At 40.7% G+C, this 24,878-nt stretch overlaps 4 protein-coding genes across 5 annotated transcripts; all 4 read left to right on the forward strand.

Moving 5' to 3' along the window:
- Positions 1 to 38: 38 nt before the first annotated feature.
- Positions 39 to 4,201, forward strand: LOC308154085 (ribosomal protein S6 kinase-related protein-like; the record flags this gene model as incomplete). The annotated part of the gene is made up of 11 exons (XM_080527263.1): positions 39 to 182; positions 449 to 532; positions 666 to 734; positions 1,222 to 1,291; positions 2,160 to 2,267; positions 2,462 to 2,502; positions 2,652 to 2,679; positions 2,931 to 3,020; positions 3,251 to 3,339; positions 3,539 to 3,649; positions 3,905 to 4,201. The coding sequence occupies 11 exons, from the start codon at positions 39 to 41 to the stop codon at positions 4,199 to 4,201; spliced, it is 1,131 nt and encodes a 376-aa protein (XP_080383389.1).
- A 4,953-nt stretch (positions 4,202 to 9,154) lies between these two features.
- aldoca (aldolase C, fructose-bisphosphate, a) lies at positions 9,155 to 11,768 on the forward strand (the record flags this gene model as incomplete). Its single annotated transcript, XM_080527264.1, has 8 exons — positions 9,155 to 9,266; positions 9,465 to 9,676; positions 9,901 to 9,955; positions 10,262 to 10,422; positions 10,527 to 10,610; positions 10,794 to 10,968; positions 11,228 to 11,427; positions 11,682 to 11,768. The coding sequence occupies 8 exons, from the start codon at positions 9,155 to 9,157 to the stop codon at positions 11,766 to 11,768; spliced, it is 1,086 nt and encodes a 361-aa protein (XP_080383390.1).
- A 3,377-nt stretch (positions 11,769 to 15,145) lies between these two features.
- srsf1a (serine and arginine rich splicing factor 1a) lies at positions 15,146 to 18,544 on the forward strand. 2 transcript variants are annotated; one of them, XR_013937383.1, is made up of 5 exons: positions 15,146 to 15,532; positions 15,907 to 16,091; positions 16,627 to 16,799; positions 17,080 to 17,846; positions 18,243 to 18,544. XR_013937383.1 is itself a non-coding variant. In XM_080527835.1 (4 exons), exons 1-4 carry the CDS (start codon positions 15,342 to 15,344, stop codon positions 17,275 to 17,277), a joined length of 747 nt encoding a protein of 248 aa, XP_080383961.1. In that variant the 5' UTR covers positions 15,146 to 15,341; the 3' UTR covers positions 17,278 to 18,544. The 2 variants fall into 2 exon arrangements, 1 of the variants encoding a protein (XP_080383961.1); XM_080527835.1 differs by having other exon boundaries at positions 17,080 to 18,544.
- Positions 18,545 to 20,838: 2,294 nt separating this feature from the next.
- Positions 20,839 to 21,202, forward strand: dynll2a (dynein, light chain, LC8-type 2a; the record flags this gene model as incomplete). Its single annotated transcript, XM_080525214.1, has 2 exons — positions 20,839 to 20,970; positions 21,065 to 21,202. 2 exons carry the CDS (start codon positions 20,839 to 20,841, stop codon positions 21,200 to 21,202), a joined length of 270 nt encoding a protein of 89 aa, XP_080381340.1.
- Positions 21,203 to 24,878: the final 3,676 nt, after the last annotated feature.

Below are 24,878 nucleotides of genomic sequence, written 5' to 3' on the forward strand. Positions count from 1 at the left end.
TTACACCTGCATTACCAACGGGTTTGGTCACCCAGCATATGGTACTGGGCAACGTACCCTCCCTCCCAGGACAACACAGCCCTGAGAAGCCAGGCATGGAGGCACGAACTCTCCCCGGCTTCATCTCCATCTTCCTGCCTGAGTTCCCACACCGTAAATTCCCTGTGCAAGACCATTTCCAGGTAGTCCACAACATCAGTTGGTCCCCTCCTGGATTTGCAAAAAGCTAAAAAAGCAAACCTTTAATAATCCCTCTTCAGCAGAAAACTGTATTCCTTTTAGGCCACTAGATAAAGCAGTGCCCTAGTACTTGATTGGACTGCTGACTGTGGATCAAGTTGTTTTATGTAGGAAAACATATGACTAACTATCCGATGTGGAAGTGTACGTCTCTGATGGAACATGGAACCAATGCAATGTGTCCTCCCTATCTCTCTTCATGCTACAGATCTTGGGCTTTATTGCCAAAGGTACCTTTGGCCCCATCTTGAAAGTGAAAGACATATCTAAGGAGAAGACCTATGCTGTGAAGGTAAATGTATGTGTACTTTATTTGGAACGTATTTATCCAGATTGAGAGAAGGAAAAGGGTTAGGGTTAGGATTTTCAAAAATGTTCATATTTCGACTTTTGACTGCAGTTCCCCTTTAATTGTGTTGCTGTAGGTTCTCTCAAAGTCTGCCGTTTTTAAGCATGGGGTCATAGAGCAGTCAAAAGAGGAGGTCATCATTCAGGTAGGTCCCACTGTGGCACTGATCTGTAGATCTCATATCCTGTCTCCACAGGCTTTAGTTTAGTTAGGAGATGACTCAGTAGGCTTGCTACTACAACAACAACAACAACAACTCAACTGATAAATGAACTCCAACAGTTATGCCCATGAGCTGACACTGTGCTTTGTTGGAAAGCTTTCTTATCATTAATTTCTGCCTACTCTACACTCTTAGAAAAAAGATTATACATTGAACCAAGGGTTCTTTCGACCTATCCCTAAAGGAGAACACTTTGAAGAACCCTCTTTTGGTGCCATGTGGAACCTTTCCACAGAGAGGGTTCTACAATGAACCAAAAGGAATTCTATATGGCAAGGGTTGTTGATTTTTTTTTTCTTTTTCTCAGTGTATATGCAGGGACTTTTATGTGTGTGTGTGTGTGTGTGTGTGTGTGTGTGTGTGTGTGTGTGTGTGTGTGTGTGTGTGTGTTTTGCCTGTTTCTGTGCAGCGGCAGGTCAAACACCCATTCCTCCACAACCTGCAGGACTGCTGGCAGACCCAGCGCCACCTCTTCATTAGTGAGTGACTAGTGGTGATGGCTAAATCCCTCCCCTCCTTATTTGACCCTTTGCCCTAGACATTGTGTAGATCTGAGAGGATTAAATAGATGTAAGCAAGATAGTATCTCCACCGTGTCTTGTCTAGGTGGTCTAGGTAGCCTTTTCAATCCTTTGAGATCTAAACAAGTGTCGGAGTAGTTTTCTCTCCCTCGCTGGACCGTCCTGCTATCGTGTCACCTCTCTGAGCTTGAGTCTTCCTCATTTGGAGAGTTATACCACCATCTAGTGAGATTTCAGGGTACAGCACATTGCACTCTCCTGTGATGTATTGCACCAAGCAACCTCTTTCTAACTTGATATTAAAGATCTGCAGTTATGTATTTGTTGTTACGGGCCATTTTAGAATGTTGTTAGTCGTTTTATTTGATTTAAATTGTTGTCGCTATTGTCAGTCATGGGTTACTTTTACATCTAGAGTTCCCTCTCTAATAGATTTGATCTCTTCGATTTGCCTGATAATATGCAGGATGTAATCAAATGAATGAAGATGCATCTTGGCTGGAGCTGCTTTAACCTTTCCTCAATATTAGATAAAGGCATGTGTGTCTAACTAACTGAAACCTAAAATCTAACTCCTTCCCTTTCCCATTGACCTTTTCCTACACGACCGCCAGCCTCAAAAAACCTGCAACGGTTTGACTTTGACAATTGACTGTTTTCTCCCATTGCTTCTCTCTTCCTTTTTTCCCTTTCTTTTTCAAGTGCTCACATTTCAGGCAGCGATATCTACTCCCAGCACTATATCAGTGTATGGTACCATGTTCTCAGCCCTGTTTTGTGTGTAGAGAAAGATACAAAGTGTATTCCTGGGTCTTTTCTCCCACAGTGTGTGATTTCTGCAGTAGTGGAGACCTGTACACCTACTGGTTGCTCAAGGGCCAGTTTGGGGAGGATGAGCTAAGAGTGTTTTCTGCAGAGCTGGGTTGTGCTTTGGGTGGGTGTCCCTCAAGTGTTGACAATACAGTATGCATGAAGTTGTGATACTAAGATTCAATTAGATGTCCATTTATATAGAAGTTAATTTTGTAAATACTAAAAGATGTGATCTGGAATTGTTCTTGAATTTTCATTGATCATTTTCTTAGTTTCAAAAATGACTGAGACCTCTATTTGTCTGATTGGTTGCAGGGTTTCTGCATGACTTTGGAATCATGCATAGAGATGTGAAGGTTTGAACATTTCTTAATGACTTATTTCAGTCACAACATCAATAATCACTGTCATGATATGCCTTTTGTGCATAATACACAGATCAATGAAATACAGCATAATAGGAAAGATGTTTTCATCCATAATCTGATTATTCTGCCTTTTGTAGATGGAGAATGTCCTTCTGACTGACCAAGGTAATGCTGGTTTAGTTTGCTATCTGCTGCAGTAAAATAGAGGACTTTTCCTGAACATAGCTTTATACTGTTGAAGTAAGAGTAGTTTGTTCTCCCTTGCACACCATTAATGTGCTTAAAACAAGTATGTAGGAATAAAACAGAATCTTATTCACAAAATACATGTATGTAACCCTATGGACAATACTTTGTTTTCATATTTTTAGAGAAATGTGTTAGTAGCTCATACAATACATTTATTTTCTATGCAGGTCATTTGCGTTTAGCTGATTTTGGTCTCTCTCGCCGTCTTGAGCACGGTGGCAAAGCATTTACAATCTGTGGGACAATCCAATACATGGGTGAGATGTTGGGAACTATGAAAGAGAATTGTGATGAGTATATTGGGATATTTTCATAAATTCTCATTTTGTACTTATCTGTATTCACAAAATATACAATATACAAAATATGTATGTATATTGTTGCCCAATGTATGTATATTGTTGCCCAATGTTTTCTGTCTGCTTTCTGTCATGGAGCCCATTTCATCACTTCAGTATGACATTCCTCTCTCTGATTGGCTGAACAGCTCCAGAGATTCTGAGTGGGGGTCCATACAACCATTCAGCTGATTGGTGGTCCCTTGGCATTATGTTATTCTCATTGGTGACTGGAAAGGTGAGGTCACTAATGCATCTTGATTTCTTGATTAACTAACATTGAAGATTGTTTAAAAAATAAAATAATAATCCAAATCCTTTTTTGCAGTAATAAGTAATAGTAAATCCAAATGTCCTACTGTTGAGATACTTGCCCACCTCTGATGGTATGTCTAATATAGATGTTGTTATTGATTCTGTCCATTTCATTCCCTTAGTTTCCTGTGCCTCCTGAGCCAGACCACTGTAACATGTTGAAGAAGGTCCAAGGCTTCCTGTACCCCATGCCTCAGACCATCAGCCCCCCTTTGGCCCTTCTCCTCACTGAGGTCAGCATCAGTCCTATAACTCTGACTCAGACTGGGGGAAACAAGAAATGTGACTTCATCCTCAACAAAAAAAAGTGGACACGTCAATGAAATCACAGATCTAAAGAAACAGAATAACTATGCATATCCAATAGCATTAGGCAAGTGTTGGAGTAAAATATTGGGAAACTTGTACTTCAAATTGAGATTCCTTTGAACTTACTCCCAATGCTCTTCTCTCTCTCTCTCCCTCCATATGCCCCGGCGTGACCCCAGCTCATATGCAAGAATCCATCCCATCGCCTGCATAGCCTGGAGCGCTTCAAAAGGCAGACTTTTTTCCGCGGCACTTCCTTTGACTCCCAGTTACTACAGAAGACCCCTGTTGAACTGATCCTTGAACTCAAGAATCATCCAGATCATTCAGCCAAAGCAATGCGGGGCCTATCTATGGACCACTTCCAGAATTTTGAATGTGACATCCTCAACTCCCCCACCAGCCCCACTGACCTGTCACCTACCTTGACCAACATTGACCTGAGCCAGGCCACAGTTCAGGGTTATAACACATAACAAGGTGACTATGCTACAGTAGATTGTGCCTCAAACTAAAATTTGGAATGTTACTGAATCAAAACAAAACAAAAGGATAGATATGTCATTGATAGACATTGTATACCACATGAATGTCGTTATTTTTTCTGCATATACCTAGTCCATTTGGCCCCTTCTCCACCGCTGTATGTGTACCCTGTTGATGGTCTTAGTCACCTCTAATACACACAGCAAGCGAGAGAGAGCAGGGGTCTCTCGTTACCTGCAAGGATAGGATAGGTCCTTCTTTCCTCAGATCATGGTACACTTAACTTTATCCACGTTTGCATCAATTATCTGTTAATTATAGGTTAATTGGCTGATATGGGTATATTTCCCCATGGGGAGGAACAACACTGCAACTGTACTATATTACAAATACTTTCAATTGTAATATAAATAGCGAACAGAATGCACTGATCACTGATGCGATCTCATGACATCTCTCTGTCAGTAATCAAAGATAAACTGTTTCCAAATGATGCTTTTGAATCGTGGAACCAGTTACCTGCATGTTAAATCTTTCTCTTTGGTATTACAATTTTATAAGAAGGTATCATTTACAGAAATAGTTGCATTGTAAATTGTAAATATGTATTACATGCTGCATGGTTTTATGTTTCGTTACATTGACCATCCCATTATCTTGACTGTCCCATAGTCTTGACTGCCCACAATGTGTGTCCTGCTGTGTATGTCTACCCTGAGGAGGTTTCACTGATTGTTGGTGTGTTTCACACAACTACCGAAACAATTCAAATTCAAATCTTCAAAACCCAAATCTCACCGTGGTGGTGTGTATGTTTTATGTTTCATGCACTTTTCATGTAATCTTGGGCTTCCTTTCTTCTCTCCATCTCATGAGGAATACTGTATATAATAAGTCATGTTGTCATACTCCCATCCTTTTGGGTAGGTGCTAAAGCCTTCACATGGATGCTCCTTGTTGTGTTTTTTAAATATCTAGTAAACCAGTACATTGCTTCCTCTGCAGAGCCACCTGTAGTGTTGCAAAAAGTTAAGTTCCATAGGTTTTCTAAGTTAGGAGAATACACTTGCTCCATATATAGACACATTGCCATCCTGACCTCAATGGATACTCACAGTACCCACAGACCCAGAATAGCTACAATACTAGATGTGGTATTGTAGTTCATTGTGACCTATTGAGTGTTATTAATTGTACCTTCTGTATACAGTATGAGCTATACTATACTATACCTGGATCCATAGCCAACTCTCAGCCCTTGAAGTGACCTATTTGGAGGACTGGCAAACCCTTTAGGGAGCAACCTTAATAGGACTGAAAATTGAACACCAGATAAAGCAGCATCATTAAATGTTTTTAATTAGCTAACTGGAAAAAGACTACCATCCCTACAGAGATGGTTAAATATAGTCAATGTGCTTTTTCAAGTCATTCTCATCTAATACAGTATCTCCTGATTCTGAATGAGAAGGTGTGTGGACTCCCTCCCCTGTCTGGATTCTGACACTGAATTCCCCCTCCAGGCCCTTGTCTTAGCTAGGTCTTCTATGTCTGTTACGACTCTGGTGGCAGTCCAGTGACCGACATCTCTGCAGTGGAGTCCGTCTCTAGTCACCAAAGCACACTGACCCACAATGCTGGAGGAGTCCCCTGCTATGACAATCTAACAAGTGGGTTGTGTCACAAGAAAATGCTAAAACGTAATACACTACTGTAGTTTTGATAACGGCAGCTAACCCCGCAATAATAATGTACTGTGACGACACCACATGTAGTGTCTGTGACAGAGACATACCTGATGTGTGTGTTTATTAGAAAATAGGAGGCAGAAGATTGCCAACATTTGTCAAATAGATTACTATTTCAGTTAGGAATAAGTACTAACATATATATGACAAGGATCAAGTCAATGCTAGCTGTCTTTCAGATGACAGATCAGCTGTGTACGGTACACCTGACACAACCACATGTTACTTGTAGATATGGCGGCCTATTTAAGTGGTCTGTGTATACACCACTGTGTAGCTCACCACCCCCAGCCTCCACCTGCTTTGGTTCCGCTCTGTCTGTATCTATCAGGGGAGTTGCTAGATGTATGGGCTCCCTGCCATGTAATATACATGCTCTGTATGTGTTGTTGTCGTTTATAACTCCCAGGCGCTATCAAAAGAGTGGAGCCAACCAAATAAGCCAAGCCGAATTGTATAACCATTTTATATTAAATAAATGGCTAAGACGTGAGTGTTCCTGACTGAACTTCTAAAATGCTTTGTGTGAATCTGCATAATTGATAAAACAGGTGATATCAGCTTCTATCTTATGTTCACTGTCATAATGAAAGTTTGGTTGTCACATAAGAATAATATAAATAAAGATACAGTATACATGTTTTTTCAATTATTTTACTGTAGGAAATGTTCCAATAGATTCATCAATCAATGGCAGGGCAGGGTTATCATAATTATCGACTATGTAGCAGACTGTTCCAAGCAAAAAATGTACACCTGACTAGTACTGTATATCATTATGAAGGCAACATATGCCTTTGGTTTTCATCAGAATCAGAATCAAAATTATTTTTATTGAGTATATTTGCATATACAAGAAATTGACGTGGTGTGGTTGGTGCATAAGACATAAAGATACAAACAACAATATAATAAAAAGAACAACAACGTAATAAACAACACTATATGCAGAATAGTTTAAAAGACAATGGCAAAAAGGGGCAGTACGACAATAATTATGTAGGCTGTAAATTAGAGTATGTAAAACTAATACAGATTACATTGTCAGTTGTGTGTGTGTGTGTGTGTGTGTGTGTGTGTGTGTGTGTGTGTGTGTGTTTTCATGTGAGAATTGTTTCCTCTAACCTGGTTCAAATATCACTGCCCATTAAGGCTTCATTGGTAACCTAGAGATTATTTCTATTTCTGTCATGTTCTTTACTGATATGGTATGCTGAGCCTATGAGCCATAGGAGTGTTTGAATTGCTCTGAGACTGAGGCTGTCCTGTGGGTTTTAGGGGGGAGATCCAAATTGCCAAGAGATTCAGAACTTTGCCCAGGGCTTATTTGAACTAATTAGAATAAAAATAGTAGCTGTTGCAAAGTGGTATAGTTTAAAGCTTAAATGAGGTTGGTGCACAGGGTTATGTCTAGGATGGGAAGAAATGTTTTTTTGGGCCAACATTATTATTAGAATAAAAACCCTGGATGTAGGCCTTCACAAGGTCCTAAAGTTGTCTGTCATAATTAAAAGCAGCTGCTTCATCAATTAAATTCAAGCGAAAATATATACGGTAGTTATCATTTGTGGGTGTTTTTGGTAAAAAAAATATGTTAAGCACATAATTCCCTTAACCTTACATTGACTTTTATTAAACACAGCACTCCAAATATTTGCTTGGAACACTCCATTATAATCTTGGCTGCAAAGATCTTTATTTCAATATTTCTATAACTGCCTAGATTATCAAAAAGTCTTTTTAAAAAATGTAAAGTATATTATGTGACTGAAATCATTACATATAACTCTGACTCAATGATGGATGAATAAATAAATGCATTCACAATATAGAGCAGCATTTATTATTATCTTATTATACACTTATTAAGTGACTAGGGTCCTAGACTAATGAGGGCGTGTCATTAAGCCCCGCCCCTGAGGTCTTCTCTTTTGAGGTGCGGCAGCCTGAGCGACGTGCATAGTGGCTGCTGGCGAGGAGCGGGACAGTGACCATCACTTGAAGTGAAGACGTGATCAGTGAAGAAGTGAAGTTAGCTTTTTTTAGTCTTGTCAGGTAAGAGTTTCCCGGCTGTTTTTTCAATTGGCTGTCTTTATTAACATATATTTATGTTATTCATTTCTATAAATTGCGCTTTTGTTGTTTATAAACATGCTATTCAATTTCACATTCAGCTAATTGCAATAAACGGCGACGTAACTTTTCCTGTAATCTATTAGCTAAATGAGTGGTACCCCATGATGCATTCGCAATATGCATGTGACATTATTAATATTAGATGATAATATTAAGTCATAATATTAAGTGCAATAGAACTAGAAACAATTGTATACCATATGCAATGGCACGCGAACTGATTTTATCAGTTTTTATTCTTCTGGTGATGGCTGCACGTTTGTTTTTAATAATTGCTCTTTGACTGTGAATGTTAACATGGCATTCTTATTTTAAGTATATGTTTCCTGTTGTTGTTTTTCTACCTTGACTGTCCTACAAATGCACTAATTGGGAAATGAAAGGTCATTTATTGATTGATTTAAGCAGATTGCCTTGTCACCTTGGCTTGCTATACTTTTTTCCAAAGTCATTGCAGAAAGTGGAAAGCAAATGAGGATCAGTGGAAGTAGCATTGAGAGTTGTGTTGTTGTTAATAGGTCTTTTTTGCTACATCAAGAGATGATGGATCAACAAGTGACGAGATGATGGATCAACAAGTGAAAGTGCTTAATCTTACAACACTGTGATCAGTATTGCCTCATCAGCGGGCGAGATGCCTCATCAATATTGCCTCCTACATGTACTTGGCAGTGCCTACCTTGTCAGTGGCCCCAAGCCTGAGGTTGCTGCCATACTTGCCTAGTTAACAGAAGAGTTTCCAAATCAATAGTTTATCTCCACATTTTATCTGTGGGGGAAAGAGACTTGAGGGGGAGTTGAATGGAATCTGAAAATGATAATGCTTAAAGACATGCATTGCATTGTTGGGGAGTGTCTTACTTTAAAAAATGTCCCCTTATTTGTCAACAATAACTGATCACATCAACAAGCCATTCTAGAATAATATCAATATCAATCAATATTAACTGCTTTACTTGGGGGCTGTGCTGAATTGACTGTCACAGAGTGAACGAACTTCGAGGTAAACTGTATTTTGAATTGACTGTCCCTGTGCGGGTTGTGTGAACATCTATCAGGATGACCCACCAGTTCCCTGCCCTCTCCACGGCCCAGAAGAAGGAGCTGCATGACACTGCCCTGCGTATAGTTGCCCCAGGGAAGGGCATCTTGGCTGCAGATGAGTCTGTGGGTAAGGAAAGGGTTTTGGAAGGAAAGAGGCGCAACTCTCACTCAACAAAACATAGCATTGTATATTATTATAATAAAATAAAATAATAGTAATAGAGTGCACAACTTTCTCCATATTTAACCTAATTCATCCATCTAACCCTAACCCTATTGACTCCTCCTAACGAACATGTTTGTTTATGAAATGTCCTTGGAACAGGCAGCATAGCAAAGCGTCTGAGCCAGGTAGGAGTGGAGAACACAGAGGAGAACCGCAGGCAGTACCGCCAGATCCTCTTCAGCGCAGACGACCGCATCAACAGCTGCATCGGAGGAGTCATCCTCTTCCATGAGACGCTGTACCAGAACGCTGACGATGGCACACCCTTCGTCAAGATCATCAAGGACAAGGGCATGTTGGTGGGAATCAAGGTATGAGTGCGCACAAGGGAACAAGACCTTGGGGGGATGTCTAGGTGAGCAGAAGAATCAACTGGTGCTGAGTAATGGGTGCCCATGGTTTGGGGTGGGTGAGGACTAGCAGCTGAATTCTGAACATACTGAAGTCTATTGAGGGTATTTTGTACAGGACAGTATTGCAGTAGTCCAGATGTGATAAAACGTAATTTGTTTTCTGCTGTACTGCTTTTCCTCAGGTTGACAAGGGTGTTGTTCCCATGGCAGGAACCAGTGGAGAAACCACCACTCAGGGTAGGGCTGGAACCCCTTAAATGTTAATTTACTTGCTAATGTCACACTTTAGGATAAAAGAAGGATAAATAAGTATTACATAATAATACAGTATTTTGTCACACATGTTTTTATATTAACTACATGGTTTTCATACAAGCTTGCTTTGCAGACAAATATATAGACAGTAATAATAATACACTGTAGTCTGTTATTGAATACCATCATTTGAAACATGTTGAAACATTTTTAAGATTGTCCATATTCATCAGAGATTACCAGAGGAAATATTGAGTAATGCTACACTGACTCTTCTTCTTCCCATAGGACTGGATGGGCTGTCAGAGCGCTGTGCGCAGTATAAGAGGGACGGGGCCAACTTTGCTAAATGGCGCTGTGTGCTCAAGATTAGTGATACCACCCCCTCTAAATTGTCCATCACAGAGAATTCCAATGTCCTTGCCCGCTATTCAAGCATTTGTCAGCAGGTAAGAGTTATGCCAAAGTGTGAGAAAGAAAAGGGTATTATACTTCAGTAGCCTGAAACACCCTATTCATATCTTTGATGTTTATTCTATTCTCTGTTATCCAGCATGGGATTGTTCCCATCATTGAGCCTGAAATTTTGCCTGATGGAGATCATGATCTGAGGCGTTGTCAGTACGTCACAGAGAAGGTACAACGCTTTTCTTAGATTGTGTGTGTGTGTGTGTGTGCTTATTCATGTATTTATTTATTAGAACATTTTTCGAAAGGAGTAAACCCCCTGAGAGGCATAATCTTGTTTTCTGGGGGGTGGGAGGCTATGCATATATCTCACACACAGTTTACTGTAACATGCTGTGTGTGTATTGAACAGGTCCTTGCTGCAGTGTACAAGGCCATGTCTGACCATCATGTGTACCTGGAGGGCACTCTGCTCAAGCCCAGCATGGTCACATCTGGCCACAGCTGCCCCCTCAAATACAGTGCAGAGGAGGTTGCCATGGCAACAGTCACAGCCTTGCGTCGTACTGTTCCCCCCGCAGTCGCAGGTATACATTTATTGGATTGTTCTGTTTTCAGGAGCTCTGATGCAATGTGTGTGTGGACAGAAATCTATTGAAAATCCATGGATCCATCTTCTGTTGCATTTGCATCACTTTTATCCAAAGAATCCTAATTTACAATTAGAGATTACAGAACTGTGCTTTACTCAAGGGCACACTAGTGGTGAACGCTCATTATCTCCTAGGCCATCACTACCCCAACTCATTATCTCCTAGGCCATCATTCTGTTGACTATGTCTGCAGGAGTGACATTTCTCTCTGGGGGTCAGAGTGAAGAAGAGGCCTCTGTCAACCTGAACGCCATCAACAACTGCCCTCTAGTGAAACCCTGGGCTCTCACCTTTTCCTTTGGCCGAGCCCTTCAGGCCTCCGCACTCAAAACCTGGCGTGGACATAAAGAGAATGAGAATGCTGCCACCGTAGAGTTTATCAAGCGAGCAGAGGCACGTCCATCGCTTTTTTGCTTCTTGATTAACTCTAGCGTTCATGTAATAGCACTTGTTGTTGAACACTCAATCTCTCAAAATACTTTTATACAAACCCTAAAAGATTTCTTCTCCCCTCTATTCCTAGTCTGGGGAATTGTTTATGTTTGGGGTGCCATCTGAAATCATCTATTAGTCTATCCCTAACAGTCGTCTGCCACCTCCCACCCCCCTCCCCTCTCTCTCTCTCTCCCTCTCTTTTTCCCCATCAGGTGAACAGCATGGCTTCCCAGGGGAAATACACTGATGGAGGGGACAGTGAGACAGCTGAACTCTATTTGGCCAAGCATGCATACTGAACAGCCTGCAATAATGCCTACATTCCAGATTCTGCCAACTAACAGCATTGTCCACTGACACTACCATAACAATGTCCAGTCACAGACATATGCTGTCTACAATTTGCATTCTAGATGTCGTAGTATAGATACTGGAGTGTACACTTGTACTTTCAAGATGATGCACATTGGTGGACACATTTATTGAAGGAATGAAATGAAAGAGTAAAGGCACTGACAATGTATTTTCCTTTGCTTTGACATCCTTTGACAAGGATTGAGGACAATCATCTGGTGATGGCTTTTGATTGGTTATTCGTCAAACATTATGTAGATAGTTACTTTACTTTAGATAGACACTTTAGATTTTACTTACCTAAATTATGTAAAGCCATTTAAAGAATAGCAATCTACTGCACAATTAGAAAATAATAAATTACAAACGTGGGGTGCCTTGAGGAAAATGGAGTAGCTTATATTGAGATGTTAACAGGTATTACCACCACCTACTAAAAACATCCAATATTTGTTTTGTGGATGTTTCTAGACAAAATAACTGTGAAGACACCGATTTCTAGAGAGCTTTGAGTGTTCTATCGTTTCGTAGTGGCAGAGTTATTATCGTTGATAAATAAATGGACAGTTGGGCAGCTACAGGTGACAATAATTGTTGTGGGGAAAGTGTTCGTATTGGGACATACAGTACATCTTGTTCTATGCACCTGATGAAGTAGTAGCCTACAAAATATAATACTAATAAATGTGTTGAGTAAAAAGTTATTGTGGGCATTCTGATTTATGTTCCTATATCTTGAAATGAAACCATTTTAATTTAATCTATAGTTAATATTATACTGTTTTGTCATATTACATTCTCGATAGACACATTTGGTACCATGGCACTAACATGTAGGCGACTATAAGGCAGTGATGTATCAACGTATTTATTGAAAATGTTATCAGAAAGTACAGGTGCAACTCAAAAAATTAGAATATCGTGCAAAAGTTTATTTATTTCAGTAATTCAACTTAAAGGCTTAAACTTAGATATTATATAGACTCATTACATGCCAAGCGAGATATTTAAAGCCTTTATTTGTTATACATTTTATGATTATGGCTTACATCTTATGAAAACCCCAAATTAAATATCTCAGAAAATGTTGTATATTACATGAAATCAATAAGAAAAGGGTTTTAAATACAGAAATGTCAGCCCTCTGAAAAGTATAATCATGCATATGTACTCAGTACTTGGTGTGGGCCCCTTTTGCATGAATTACTGCCTCAATGCGGCGTGGCATGGATGCTATCAGCCTGTGGCACTGCTGAGGTGTTATGGAAGACCAGGATGCTTCAATAGCGGCCTTCAGCTCTTCTGCATTGTTCGGCCTCATGTCTCTCATCTTTCTCTTGGCAATGCCCCAAAGGTTCTCTATGGTGTTCAGGTCAGGCGAGTTTGCTGGCCAATCAAGCACAGGAATCCCATGGTCATTTAACCAGGTTTTGGTACTTTTGGCAGTGTGGGCAGGTGCCAAGTCCTGCTGGAAAATGAAGTCAGCATCTCCATAAAGCTTGCCTGCTGAAGGAAGCATGAAGTGCTCTAAAATGTCCTGGTAGACGGCTGCGTTGACTGTGGACTTAATAAAGCACAGTGGACCAACACCAGAAGATGACATGGCTCCCCAAATCAACACAGACTGTGGAAACTTCACACTGGACTTCAAGTGTCTTGGGTTGTGTGCCTCTCCATTCTTCCTCCAGACTCTGGGACCTTGGTTTCCAAATGAGAGGCAACATTTGCTCTCATCAGAGAAGAGAACTTTGGACCACTGAGCAACAGACCAGTTCTTTTTTTCTTTAGCCCAGGTCAGACGCTTCTGAAGTTGTTTGTTGTTCAGGAGCGGCTTTACAAGAAGAATGCTACATTTGAAGCCCATGTCCAGGATCCGTCTGTGTGTGGTGGCTCTTGATGCACTAACTCCAGCCTCAGTCCACTCCTTGTGAAGCTCCCCCACACATTTGAATGGCCTTTTCCTGACAATCCTCTCCAGGCTGCGGTCATCCCTGTTGTTTGTGCACCTTTTTCTTCCACACTTTTTCCTTCCACTTAACTTTCTATTAATGTGCTTTGATACAGCACTTTGCGAACATCCAACTTCTTTCGCAATTACCTTTTGAGGCTTTCCCTCCTTGTGGAGGGTGTCTGATGGTTTTCTGCACAACTGTCAGGTCAGCAGCCTTCCCCATGATTGTGAATTCTACTGAGCCAGAATGAGAGACCATTTAAAGGCTCAGGAACCCTTTGCAGGTGTTTTGGAATAATTGGCTGATTAGAGTGTGACATTTGAGCCTACAATATTGAACCTTTTTACAATATTCTAATTTTCTGAGATATTTAATTTGGGGTTTTCATAAGCTGTAAGCCATAATCATCCAGATTATAACAAATAAAGGCTTGAAATATCTCACTTTGCATGTAATGAGTCTATATAATATTTAAGTTTAACCCTTTAAGTTGAATTACTGAAATAAATGAACTTTTGCACCTGTAAGTCCTTCAAGCACAAGATCTGTAAAAGTTAATTGGTGGAGTTCAGTATAAGCCTTTAGCCATCATCTGACTTTATTTCATACACACAAGATACACAAGATAATTCTTTACAAAACATAATGTTCTAAATTACATACACGAAACTGAATTGAGCTACATATTTCAAAATCTTACTCTACTTGCAGGGTTTTCCAGCACACTAACTCTTAACTCCTGCTGCATTTTCTGGGCTACTCTTCCTGAAACAACATATCGCTGCGTTACACAGCACTGGGCAAGTTGTTTAGATCCACACCTTATCCCAAACAGCTTAATACTCTTTTCCATTCTTGTTTTTAGTAAAAAAAAAAAAGTAAAAAAAAAGCATTCATTCATTCATTCAATACTTAGCCTACTCTTCGGGAGGTAATATACCTTATAGTGGAACGTTTTTAGAACAATATGTTTGCCTATCCTACTTAACTCGACACCACACGTGTTAAAAAACTGATAAATAATGGACATTAAAGTCAGCCAGGTCCTCCAAATGAAGTTCGGGCCTTTAATGATTATGAAAATAGTCAATGAATGACATTCCATGCACATAATTGTTGTTTATTATCTGAATCTAGAGTGGGCCTATACATAATTGATTTACAAATTATTTGAGAACAAAAACATTAAACAAAAGTAATCTAATAGTATTTCTAATGATACCATATATCAATCACCCACACCTGTTCAATCAATGATATGGACTATTTTGTTTGGCGGACGTGGCCATTTGTAGAGTATAGATCTGGGCACGTTTCCGGGACCCATGAATGCCCCAGCGAAGAAGCGCGGTTCCTGAAGAAACGGAGTGAATTAGAGCAGCACGGGGGGCAGAAGTGGTGGACAACTTTTACTGATTGGACGTTTATCCCGTATCGTTTCGTAGACGGTATATATGAAATTGACTGCGTTTGTTAACGGCTGTGAACTGCGTGAATACTTGCGTAGCTAATTCGCTTTAGATTTCAACCTAAATCGACACAATTGACGCTAGCCTGGAAGCTACGATGTCGGGAGGCGTCGTGCGAGGCCCTGCTGGGAATAACGATTGTCGAATCTATGTCGGAAATCTACCGCCTGATATTCGCACCAAAGATGTAGAAGACGTGTTTTACAAATATGGAGCAATTCGAGACATCGATCTGAAAAATCGGAGAGGAGGACCCCCTTTTGCCTTCATCGAGTTTGAAGATCCTAGGTAAGGTTGCTAGGCTACTTGGCTAGCTTTAGCTTGGCTAACTCATGTGCTGCTCAAAGCGACTCACTCACGCGACTTAGTTGTGGCAATGCACCGTTTGTTGTTTAACTAGCGAGCTAATCCCGTAGTCGTTGGCTAGCTGAACTCTGAACTGCTCAATGTTGTTATTTCTGGGTGTCCTTTAGCTAAGCTTCACAGCTCCCTCTGCACGCCTGCTTTCGCTCGTTTATTGGAAGGTGTCTTTGTTGCTAGTTAGCCAACGCGGATTATGCCCTGCATGAGTTGCCTTGAGTGGACCATGTTGTGATTGAGTGTTGTTCGTTAACGATAATGCATGTGGTCGCTAACGATTATGCATGATGTATTTCTTTCAGAGATGCAGATGATGCCGTGTACGGGAGGGATGGCTATGACTACGACGGCTATCGCCTGCGTGTGGAGTTCCCTCGGAGCGGCAGGGGTTCAGGCAGAGGCGGCTTCGGTGGAGGCATCGGCGGTGCCCCCAGAGGCAGATACGGGCCTCCGTCCAGACGCTCCGAGTACAGGGTCATTGTCTCAGGTGAGCCGCGTCAATGTGTTGGGCACTCTGCATTCATTCATTCATTCATTCATTTACCGCGCACAAAAGTGCTACATCCGATTGTTTGGCTAGTTTTGTCTTTTGGCGGGTTGGATTGGTGCAAGTAGATGACAATATACCTAAGTGCTGATCGTTTTGATCTTGAAAAAATTCCTAACTGAATTTTCACTTTCACTTCAATCTGATTGTTTCTGTTTGGGTAGCATGCATAAGTTTGTGTGGGTCATTGAACACGTTTGGAATAATAGTGACCATACAATGACTAGCCTCAAGTCTGCACACAGAACCACAGTTTCCTCTTATTTATTATGTAATATGTGATATGCATTACATTTCTGCCAGGTCAATATCATCATGCTACTACTTTTGTGCCATCCGTATCATGCCTACCACATCCTACACAAACTTGGTTGTTGATGTAACCTTTTGAATATGGACATCACCTATTGAGCAAAGTATTAAACACTCAATTTCAGCATGTCTCTGATTTTATGCTTTTTGACTTTCATTTAAGGGCTCCCTCAAAGTGGCAGTTGGCAAGATTTAAAGGATCATATGCGTGAAGCCGGGGACGTATGTTATGCTGACGTTTTCAGGGATGGAACTGGGGTTGTCGAGTTTGTGCGCAAAGAAGACATGACCTACGCTGTTCGAAAGCTGGATAACACCAAATTCAGATCACATGAGGTATGCTTTTAGATTTGGTTGGTTTTCATGTCATGGATGCTTTGTTTTCCCTCAACGGTGAGTAAAGTCACGGTGGTGATTGCGGTTTCAAATTTGTAGAAACCCTCCCTGCCCACTTAACTCCTGGATATTTGTTCTGATGTATGCCATAGGGAATTCTCAACAGGTGGCTACTTGTGCTTCCCTCCGAGAAATTGAGTTCCTGTTTTAATGCAATGGGAGGAAATTGTTTTGGAGGGATCTTTTTTTCAACGTCAAGTTCTCTTTGTGTGTCTACCAGGGAGAAACTGCATACATTCGCGTGAAAGTAGACGGTCCCCGCAGCCCGAGCTACGGAAGATCACGCTCCCGGAGCCGCAGTCGGAGCAGGAGCCGCAGTCGCAGCGCCAGCCGGAGCCGCAGCAACTCCCGTACCCGTGGTGGCAGAGGGTCACCACGCTACTCTCCGCGCCATAGTCGTTCTCGCTCCCGTTCCTAAACTCTGCTCCTTCTACCATCACTAATGTTGTGTTGCCCTTTTGGTGGATCCCCCCCCCATGTAAACCGACTCCCTACCCTCTTGTTTTTACCCTTTATGAGTTTTACAGACGTCAAACTATAGATTTTAATTTTTGCATTTCATTTCCTGATGTCCTTGTAGTGGATAATCTTGGAATATAGCTGTTATCCCTGTCATCTTTCCTATCCTTCACCCCCACTGTCCTTTTATTTTGATCCCCTCCAAATTGGTTTTTAATTGACTGTTGTCTTTCCTCCTCAATTTTTGCAACATTTGAAAACCTTACTGCGCTGAACTTCAAAAAGGTTGAGTTGTAAATCAGTTGCACTCAATGTTTTTGTAAGTGTTTGAAAATTGAGATGTTCTGTTTTTCATGGGATGGCGGGGATCTCATTGCTTAACTGTATTTTACCCTTGTGTCTTCCTTTAGACATCTGAAGATAAGGATTAAAGAATGATTTGGAATAAAAGCATTGTGGAGCACATTTCATTTGTTTGATCAGGAAGGATAGGACATCTTATTGAGGAGGAGTCAGGTCGAGGCAATGGTATGCTTCAGCTTCATTGATTATTCGAACTATTGGCAAATTGAAATGGTTACTACAGGATGCATGATCATTGATAAGTCTCTTGAATGTCAGGCAACCTATTAGCTCTGATCATACAGTGCATGTCTTTGGCTTCCAGCCAGGACAGTTCCAGAAATTTGCTATTTCTTTATAATAAATTATTAGCTGGGTGCTCTAGGGTTTAGTGCGAAGATTGAAAAAAAAAAAATGGCTTCAGCCTGTAGAAAGTAGTTTTTTCTGAACTCGTTTGACGCTTTGGGTGCTCAGTGGCATTATATGTAGTCATGTCATGAGTATACAAAGTAAACATTGGGTTAGGCCCATATCAGACATGATTCTAATGTTTGCCTCTGATTTTTTTCCTGGTATTTCAAGGTTTTGATTGGAGGAGTGGCTCAGTGGATCCCAATCCTTGGAGCCGGATCAGTGGATCGTTTAGGACAGGGATAGGCAAGGATGGATGCTTGGAACGGGATCCGTTTTCCAGGAATCAAATCAATTGATTATGAACTAATTAAGGAATCCTAGTGCAACTTTTTGAATGGCCCATTAAGTTTCAATTTTTTGAGCGATAAATGTATGGAGAGTCAAAGGATATGGCTTTATTTACGCTTTTGGAATAAGAAAAGGAAACAGGACCAGGAAGTTGGATCAAAGGATGGAGTCATAGGAGTCTGGTAAATAAGGGATTAAAATTGGGATGGTTGGGGAAGGGATTACGTTTGGGTACAGATTGTCTTTTTTGCTTAACTTTACTTTCCTTTAGTCTAGCATTTTCAATAAAATTCTTAAAAGACATACCTGTTCCTTTTTTAGTTTGGTTTTTCTGGATTTGAATATTTGTGGAGGATTAATTATAAGGTCATGTGATGTAATGCAATAAGAGGTGCTCATCTATACAGTGGAATACTCACACAAAAACGTATTGCCTTTTTGGTTATACATGATTGGTTGTATAACATTATCTTAATATACAGTAATGATGGCTATTTATAGCTCATAGTACACTATGAATGAATGAATGAATGGTCTTTATTGTCATTGCTATAGTACAGGTACCAAATAACGAAATTTGGGAGGGGTGGCTCCCCTGGTGCTAGGAAAGAAAGAAAAACTAAAAAAACAAGAAGGGAAAGGAGCTGGTTTACATAAATAAAGGCTATGTACACTATCCACTATACTATACTGTACAGATAAAACACTGCTGTATGCTATGCTATACCTATTCTAACATTTCCTATTTCTCTGCAACCTTATGTACCCTAGGGTTGTCATATTGCACATAGTGTTATTGCACATTCATTTAAAGTGTCGCAGTTTGCAGGCTTGAAATGTACACATTTGTGCCTCAGCACTACACCTGATTTTTCAATCCAGCAGCTGCCATCAATCCGTCCAGACTGTCCAGGGCCCAGAACCTAGGTCTTTGCTGTGTTCAGGGCCTGGATGGCCCTGGGGTAGAAGCTGAGCTTCAGTCTGTTTGTCCTTGCGGCCTGTACCGCCTGTTCGAGGGCAGCCGGGCAAAGTGTTCGTGTTCTTCAAAGTGTTCTTCACTAGGAAGAAATGTTAACACATCTTTCAATCATGTCAAGCATGCATGTGCTTTACACACAAGGGCAATAAAGGTGCTGTTCGGACATTCAAGTGTAATCCCATAATAGTCACTGATCTAACATGATGGGATGGTTAAAGCTGGTTTTCCACTGCATACACCAAGTAGGCCGTGACAGATCAGTAATTACTTAAAAGATAGCAGGAAGGGAAGATGCGTCTTTATAATGTTCGACGATGGCCATGGTATTTTAATTAGCAATTAGTCAATCACACAGCTATGCCTTGATATGTTGCTATCAATAAACCTCCATCGTCCACCAGTACAGCTTGGTTTACAAGCTCCCCTACCGCTCACCTTGTATTGTCAACGATGCATTGTGGGATGAAATAAGATGCCGGCAGAGTGGAGCTGCTAGAGAATGCTCAGACCGCGGAGAGGAGCGCTTCAGCCAATGGCAGGGTAAGTGGCGTGCGGCCGAGTGGAGGGCGGGGGAGGTATTCCAACGACAGAGCCACATATTTGCAGTGAGTAAATCTTACTTCGCAGCAAAAAAAGCAAAGCTCGAAAACCTTAAACTAAATACAAATTTACGAAGGGAAAAGTGCATTCATACCCTCTAACACAGGTGAGCAACATCGATGTACTGTACGCACACACGAATGCATGGCTGATGAATGAAGTTGAACGAAAGCAAGTTTCTCGTTCTGACCATTCACTTTTATGTGTGTTTTTTGTTTTAAATGTATACAAGAATGCATTCAATTAATAATTTGATACGCATTACATTTGGTTGGGTTATCAGAGTAGTGCGCCCCAGGGGTGTCCATCCATATTTTCTGTAATTTTACTCAAATACCGTATTTGTAGAAGTTTTCCCATTTCATTATACTCGTGAAATGCAGAATATACACTTGGTGGTTTATACGGTTTATACTGTCATCGTGTATAATAATTCATAGAATTAAACATTGCATGTCGGTATAGGCTGCTATGTGATTTAACTGAGTAATATAATTCGACCTGTATCCAGTTTCTCCGTAGCCTATTCATATTGCACCTGCTCGAAGGGTCGTCGCGTCGCCACTCACGCAATTGGTTAAAATTCAGTCGAGAGATTCGCATAAATGATGTGACCGGACAAAACTGGCCAGTTGAAATTGTCGGGTTTTTGCCGATTCATTAACCTGCCCACGAATCACCTAATCTATGTTGGTGTCATTAGTCGCATGTGTTACCAGCGCAGCGAATTCATGGGGAAATGTAACCAACTTCACAATGGCTGGTCATTTTGTATCCAGCTACATGTAGCCTACAGTGTCATAATTGCCTTGAGAATTGATCAACATTAATGTAATGTTATGATAAAATACTGGAAGTGGTGGTTTTGATTTTTTCTTTTCTGTGTTGTTTGCAGACATGACTGACAGAAAGGCTGTTATCAAGAATGCCGACATGTCCGAGGACATGCAGCAGGACGCAGTTGACTGTGCTACCCAGGCAATGGAGAAGTACAATATAGAGAAGGACATTGCAGCTTACATCAAGAAGGTGAGATGTGCAAACTGTGTGCATTTTTAATAGACGCCATTACCCGTTTTGTGAGTCACAGTAGATGACTAAAACCCCTCTTTTACCCTTACAGGAATTTGACAAGAAGTATAACCCTACATGGCATTGCATTGTTGGCAGGAACTTCGGCAGTTATGTGACACACGAGACTAAGCATTTCATCTACTTCTACTTGGGGCAGGTGGCCATCCTCCTCTTCAAGTCAGGCTGAGCTCTTCCTCCAAGGCCTGGAGTAGCGCTCTAATCCTGGACTGTACAATGCACTGGTGGCTGATGTCACATCTTCCCACGCACTTCAAAAGTTAATGAAAGCTAAACATACCATGGTGATACAAACTGGCTGTGCACAACTGCATGGACTAATATGTACCATATTTAATGTGTGTGTTACAGTAAACTAAATTACTTATTAGTTGCCATAAAATGCAACTGGAAGAGATTTTTGTTAACGCATTTGACATTTTGTTATACCTGATTAAGTTGTAAATGCTTTAAGTGGCCTTTTGATTGTATAATAAAGGCAAGCTAGAGAATGTAGTTGTGCATCTGCTTTCCACCTGAGAGCTCTTGACTTGGGCTGCCGCTTGAATGTGCTCAATTGCTCCCCACTTAGAATTCCTTGTTTATAATATGTGCATATTATTGCAAGAGGTACACGTGACATTACCCACATGTAGTATGTATGGGTATCTCACCAGAACCACAACTGGTCTTATCAATCTCATTGAGGAGAAATGTTATAGCTTTTGCTTTGTTTCTATCAGTATTTGCAATATGCGATGTTTACTGGGGCATGTTAGATGTTTCCATACAGTCACAACAGTGATCCTTTCATTTGGATGATTGAGGTTACAGGGTGCAAAAAGGGGCCAGAGTAAACACAATGGCACCAACCATACATGGAAATATTCAGCTGTGCAGAAGATTCCTTTGAATGTCAGCTCTGTGGTCTTTTGTAGATTTTTTTTTTTTTAGGGCAGGCAATATATAGATTATCATAATCTTCAAGGCATTTGCTTGAATTCACATCTCACTGTCTTCGCAAGCAATGTCTTCCTATCCTTTCTCTGGGCTATAATGACATTGACTCTGGTTTCTGGTTGTTTATGATTCCATTCTGTATCCTGAACAAATGCTGTATGATATTTAACACATTTTACATCCTCCTTTATTATTTGAGGTAAGAGGGCTGTGGATTCCTGAAGTGTAATTCAGTACAAACATTTTGAACCTGCATTCACAATCATTAAAACCTCTAAACAAGTCAATTAAACTTGATTTACTTCATTTGACAGGGCATATTGATCTGATTCCGAAAATGTGCCAGATTTAGACAGAAGGCTTAATTTCATGTTGACCCAGTGCTATGTACTGTCTTCATTTTATATGTGATATGTATATATGATAGGCTACTGACAAGAACAAAATTGGATGAGAGAAAACGTAATACTTACTTAAGTATACATACTTAATATTTTAATTGTCAACAAATGACAGTATCACTAGTATCACATTTCTGACACATTTTGACGACAACGCGGTTAGTGGGTGAAAGGAATTCCAAAGTGCACCCAAGTGTTCACCTTAAACTGAACTCGAGATCTAATGTTCTATGTACATCAGTGGCAAGGTATGAATAGCTTGCAGCTAAATGAAGTCAAGTTTTATCAGCAAGAGCAATAAAGAATTCAAGGTTGATCAAATGAAGCCATGTCAAAGCCTCTGGCAATGACTTATTATTCTATTGGGGAACATTTGTATTTGGCACCGCACATAATAGACACTAGTGAATTGAAATTGGTCCCATTCAGAACCAAAATCCTCTCTTATTGTGTGGATTGTGTAACAGCTTACCCTTGGTGTCTTTCTTTTTTTTGGTTGATAAATTCATTTAATATGACACTGCTGTAAATGGTACTAAACCTCTTGTAACAATGATGGCGTACGTCAAACAGTATTTCATGCATTTGTGAATCAGACAGTCTTTCTGTCTGTCCTACCCTACAGACAAACTTAAGATGGCTGCAGGTAATGAACATAATGGGAAGCTGCCCCCTGACTTTACGGCCAAGGCAGTGATGCCAGTTCAAAGACCTCACACTCTCTGCCTACAGATGTATGACCAAGTAGCCTTTGAATGGAGTAAAATATTGAATTGTTTTCTGAGCTGAATGAACTGATTTGTGTGATAAGACCATTTTATGGTTTTCAGTATTTACCTTGCATTCTCTGGGGAAATTATGTGGTAAGTATGGGTACTACTTTCTAGTGCTTACTTCAAAGAATAAATGGTAACTACCTGACACCAAATGGTGCCTAACATACTGTAGCTTCTTATACTGAATCGTCATGTATAGCTTATTATTGTGTAATCGTCATATCTATTATATCTTGTCATTGCTGTTCTGTGCTACCAGGTAAGGATTTCTGTTGTAGACTCTTCACAGGAGGATAATGGTGTGTCTGTTTTTCTATGTTTTGGTTCTTTGCTGCAGGAAAGTATGTGGCTTTCTTCTTCTACCCTCAGGACTTCACCTTTGTTTGCCCAACTGAGATCATTGCCTTCAGTGATGCGGCCGAGGAGTTCAGGAAGCTCAACTGTGAGGTCATTGGTGCCTCTGTAGATTCCCATCTTGCCTGGTACTTGAGCCTGGATATTTACAGACCACTACTACAGACAGCCTGGAAAATTGTGTGTGTGTGTGTGTGTGTGTGTGTGTGTGTGTTCTGACAGGATCAATACACCTCGTAAGCAGTGTGGTCTGGGTTCCATGAAGATTCCTCTGGTAGCTGAAACAGTTAGGGGATGAAATTGAGTGTCTATCTGTTCATGTTGCCCTGAGTGCTAAGTGGCTGAAATCACTCCCCCGACAGCAGCGCCAACCATCGGTGCTTCGATTACTTCTATGACATTTTACTGAATTATAAATGACATTTACATTTTTACCATTTAGCAGACAGTTTTATGCAAAGCGACAATTACAGATTACATAGACAGTCTCCCTGGAGTAATTTAGGGCTAAGTGCCTTACTCAAGGGCACACTAGTGGTGGTGTTCCCAGGTGGGATTTGAACTAATGACCTTCGAGGGGGCCACTGGGCCTCAGGCGGAGGAGGGGTTTTGACTAGCTAATGATATCATTTGTCTCCCAATGGAATGGTATCAGGGTCAGAAGGCAGACCAGCAAACTCATAAGAGGTGCAAAAAGTGACATGTGAGAAAAGTTGTGTGATTTTAACATGTAAACGAAACATTCTGGTTTTTTGGCCTGCACAAGAACTTCAAGTGCTCGTTTTCGCTGCTTGGCAATGTGCAGCTTTTTCTGCAGGTATTTGGCACATGTACTGTATGCCCTGGAGACATCTTGAAGGAAAGGCTTCAGCAGCTGAAACACAGATCAACAACAATCAGCACACAAACACCAGGTACTGTACATGTAGTCATACAAACCTTGCAGAGGCTCCAAATTAATCATTCTAATTATATACTTTTTAAGTGCTCACAGGGTGTTGTGGATGTGCCACTCTGAATCGATCAGCCTCCCGTCCCGCATACTGTACATCTCTCTCACAGGAGTAGCCAGAGCTTTGGGCATCAGGTTCAGGTGTTTGGATTTGACAAATCAGGCAAGGAAGGTAATGCTTTTGTCTGGCCAAACTAATCAGACTGCAATCATCACAATCAAATTGTCTGTGGAATATCAGATCCCAAGTCATGCAGTCGGTTTGTCACATTCTTGACATGTTTTGTGTTGTTAAGCTAGTGCTAATCAAATAAACAAGGAGTCACTTAGCACTTAAACTCGTAAATAAGTCTCTGTCTCTATCGCTCAAATTACACAATATATTGTTTTGCTGTGCTGTGTTAGAGAAGGCAAGAGACCACG

The sequence above is a fragment of the Nansenia antarctica genome (assembly GCF_963989245.1).
Source record: "Nansenia antarctica genome assembly, chromosome: 3".
NCBI classification, from domain to species: Eukaryota; Metazoa; Chordata; class Actinopteri; order Argentiniformes; family Microstomatidae; genus Nansenia; species Nansenia antarctica.

Excerpts from the sequence above, each read along its gene's own strand:
- srsf1a (XM_080527835.1), top strand. The coding sequence starts at position 15,342 with ATGTCGGGAGGCGTCGTGCGAGGCCCTGCTGGGAATAACGATTGTCGA. Across the intron at positions 15,533-15,906 it reads ATCGAGTTTGAAGATCCTAG|AGATGCAGATGATGCCGTGT; the intron begins GTAAGGTTGCTA and ends TATTTCTTTCAG. Across the intron at positions 16,092-16,626 it reads GTACAGGGTCATTGTCTCAG|GGCTCCCTCAAAGTGGCAGT; the intron begins GTGAGCCGCGTC and ends CTTTCATTTAAG.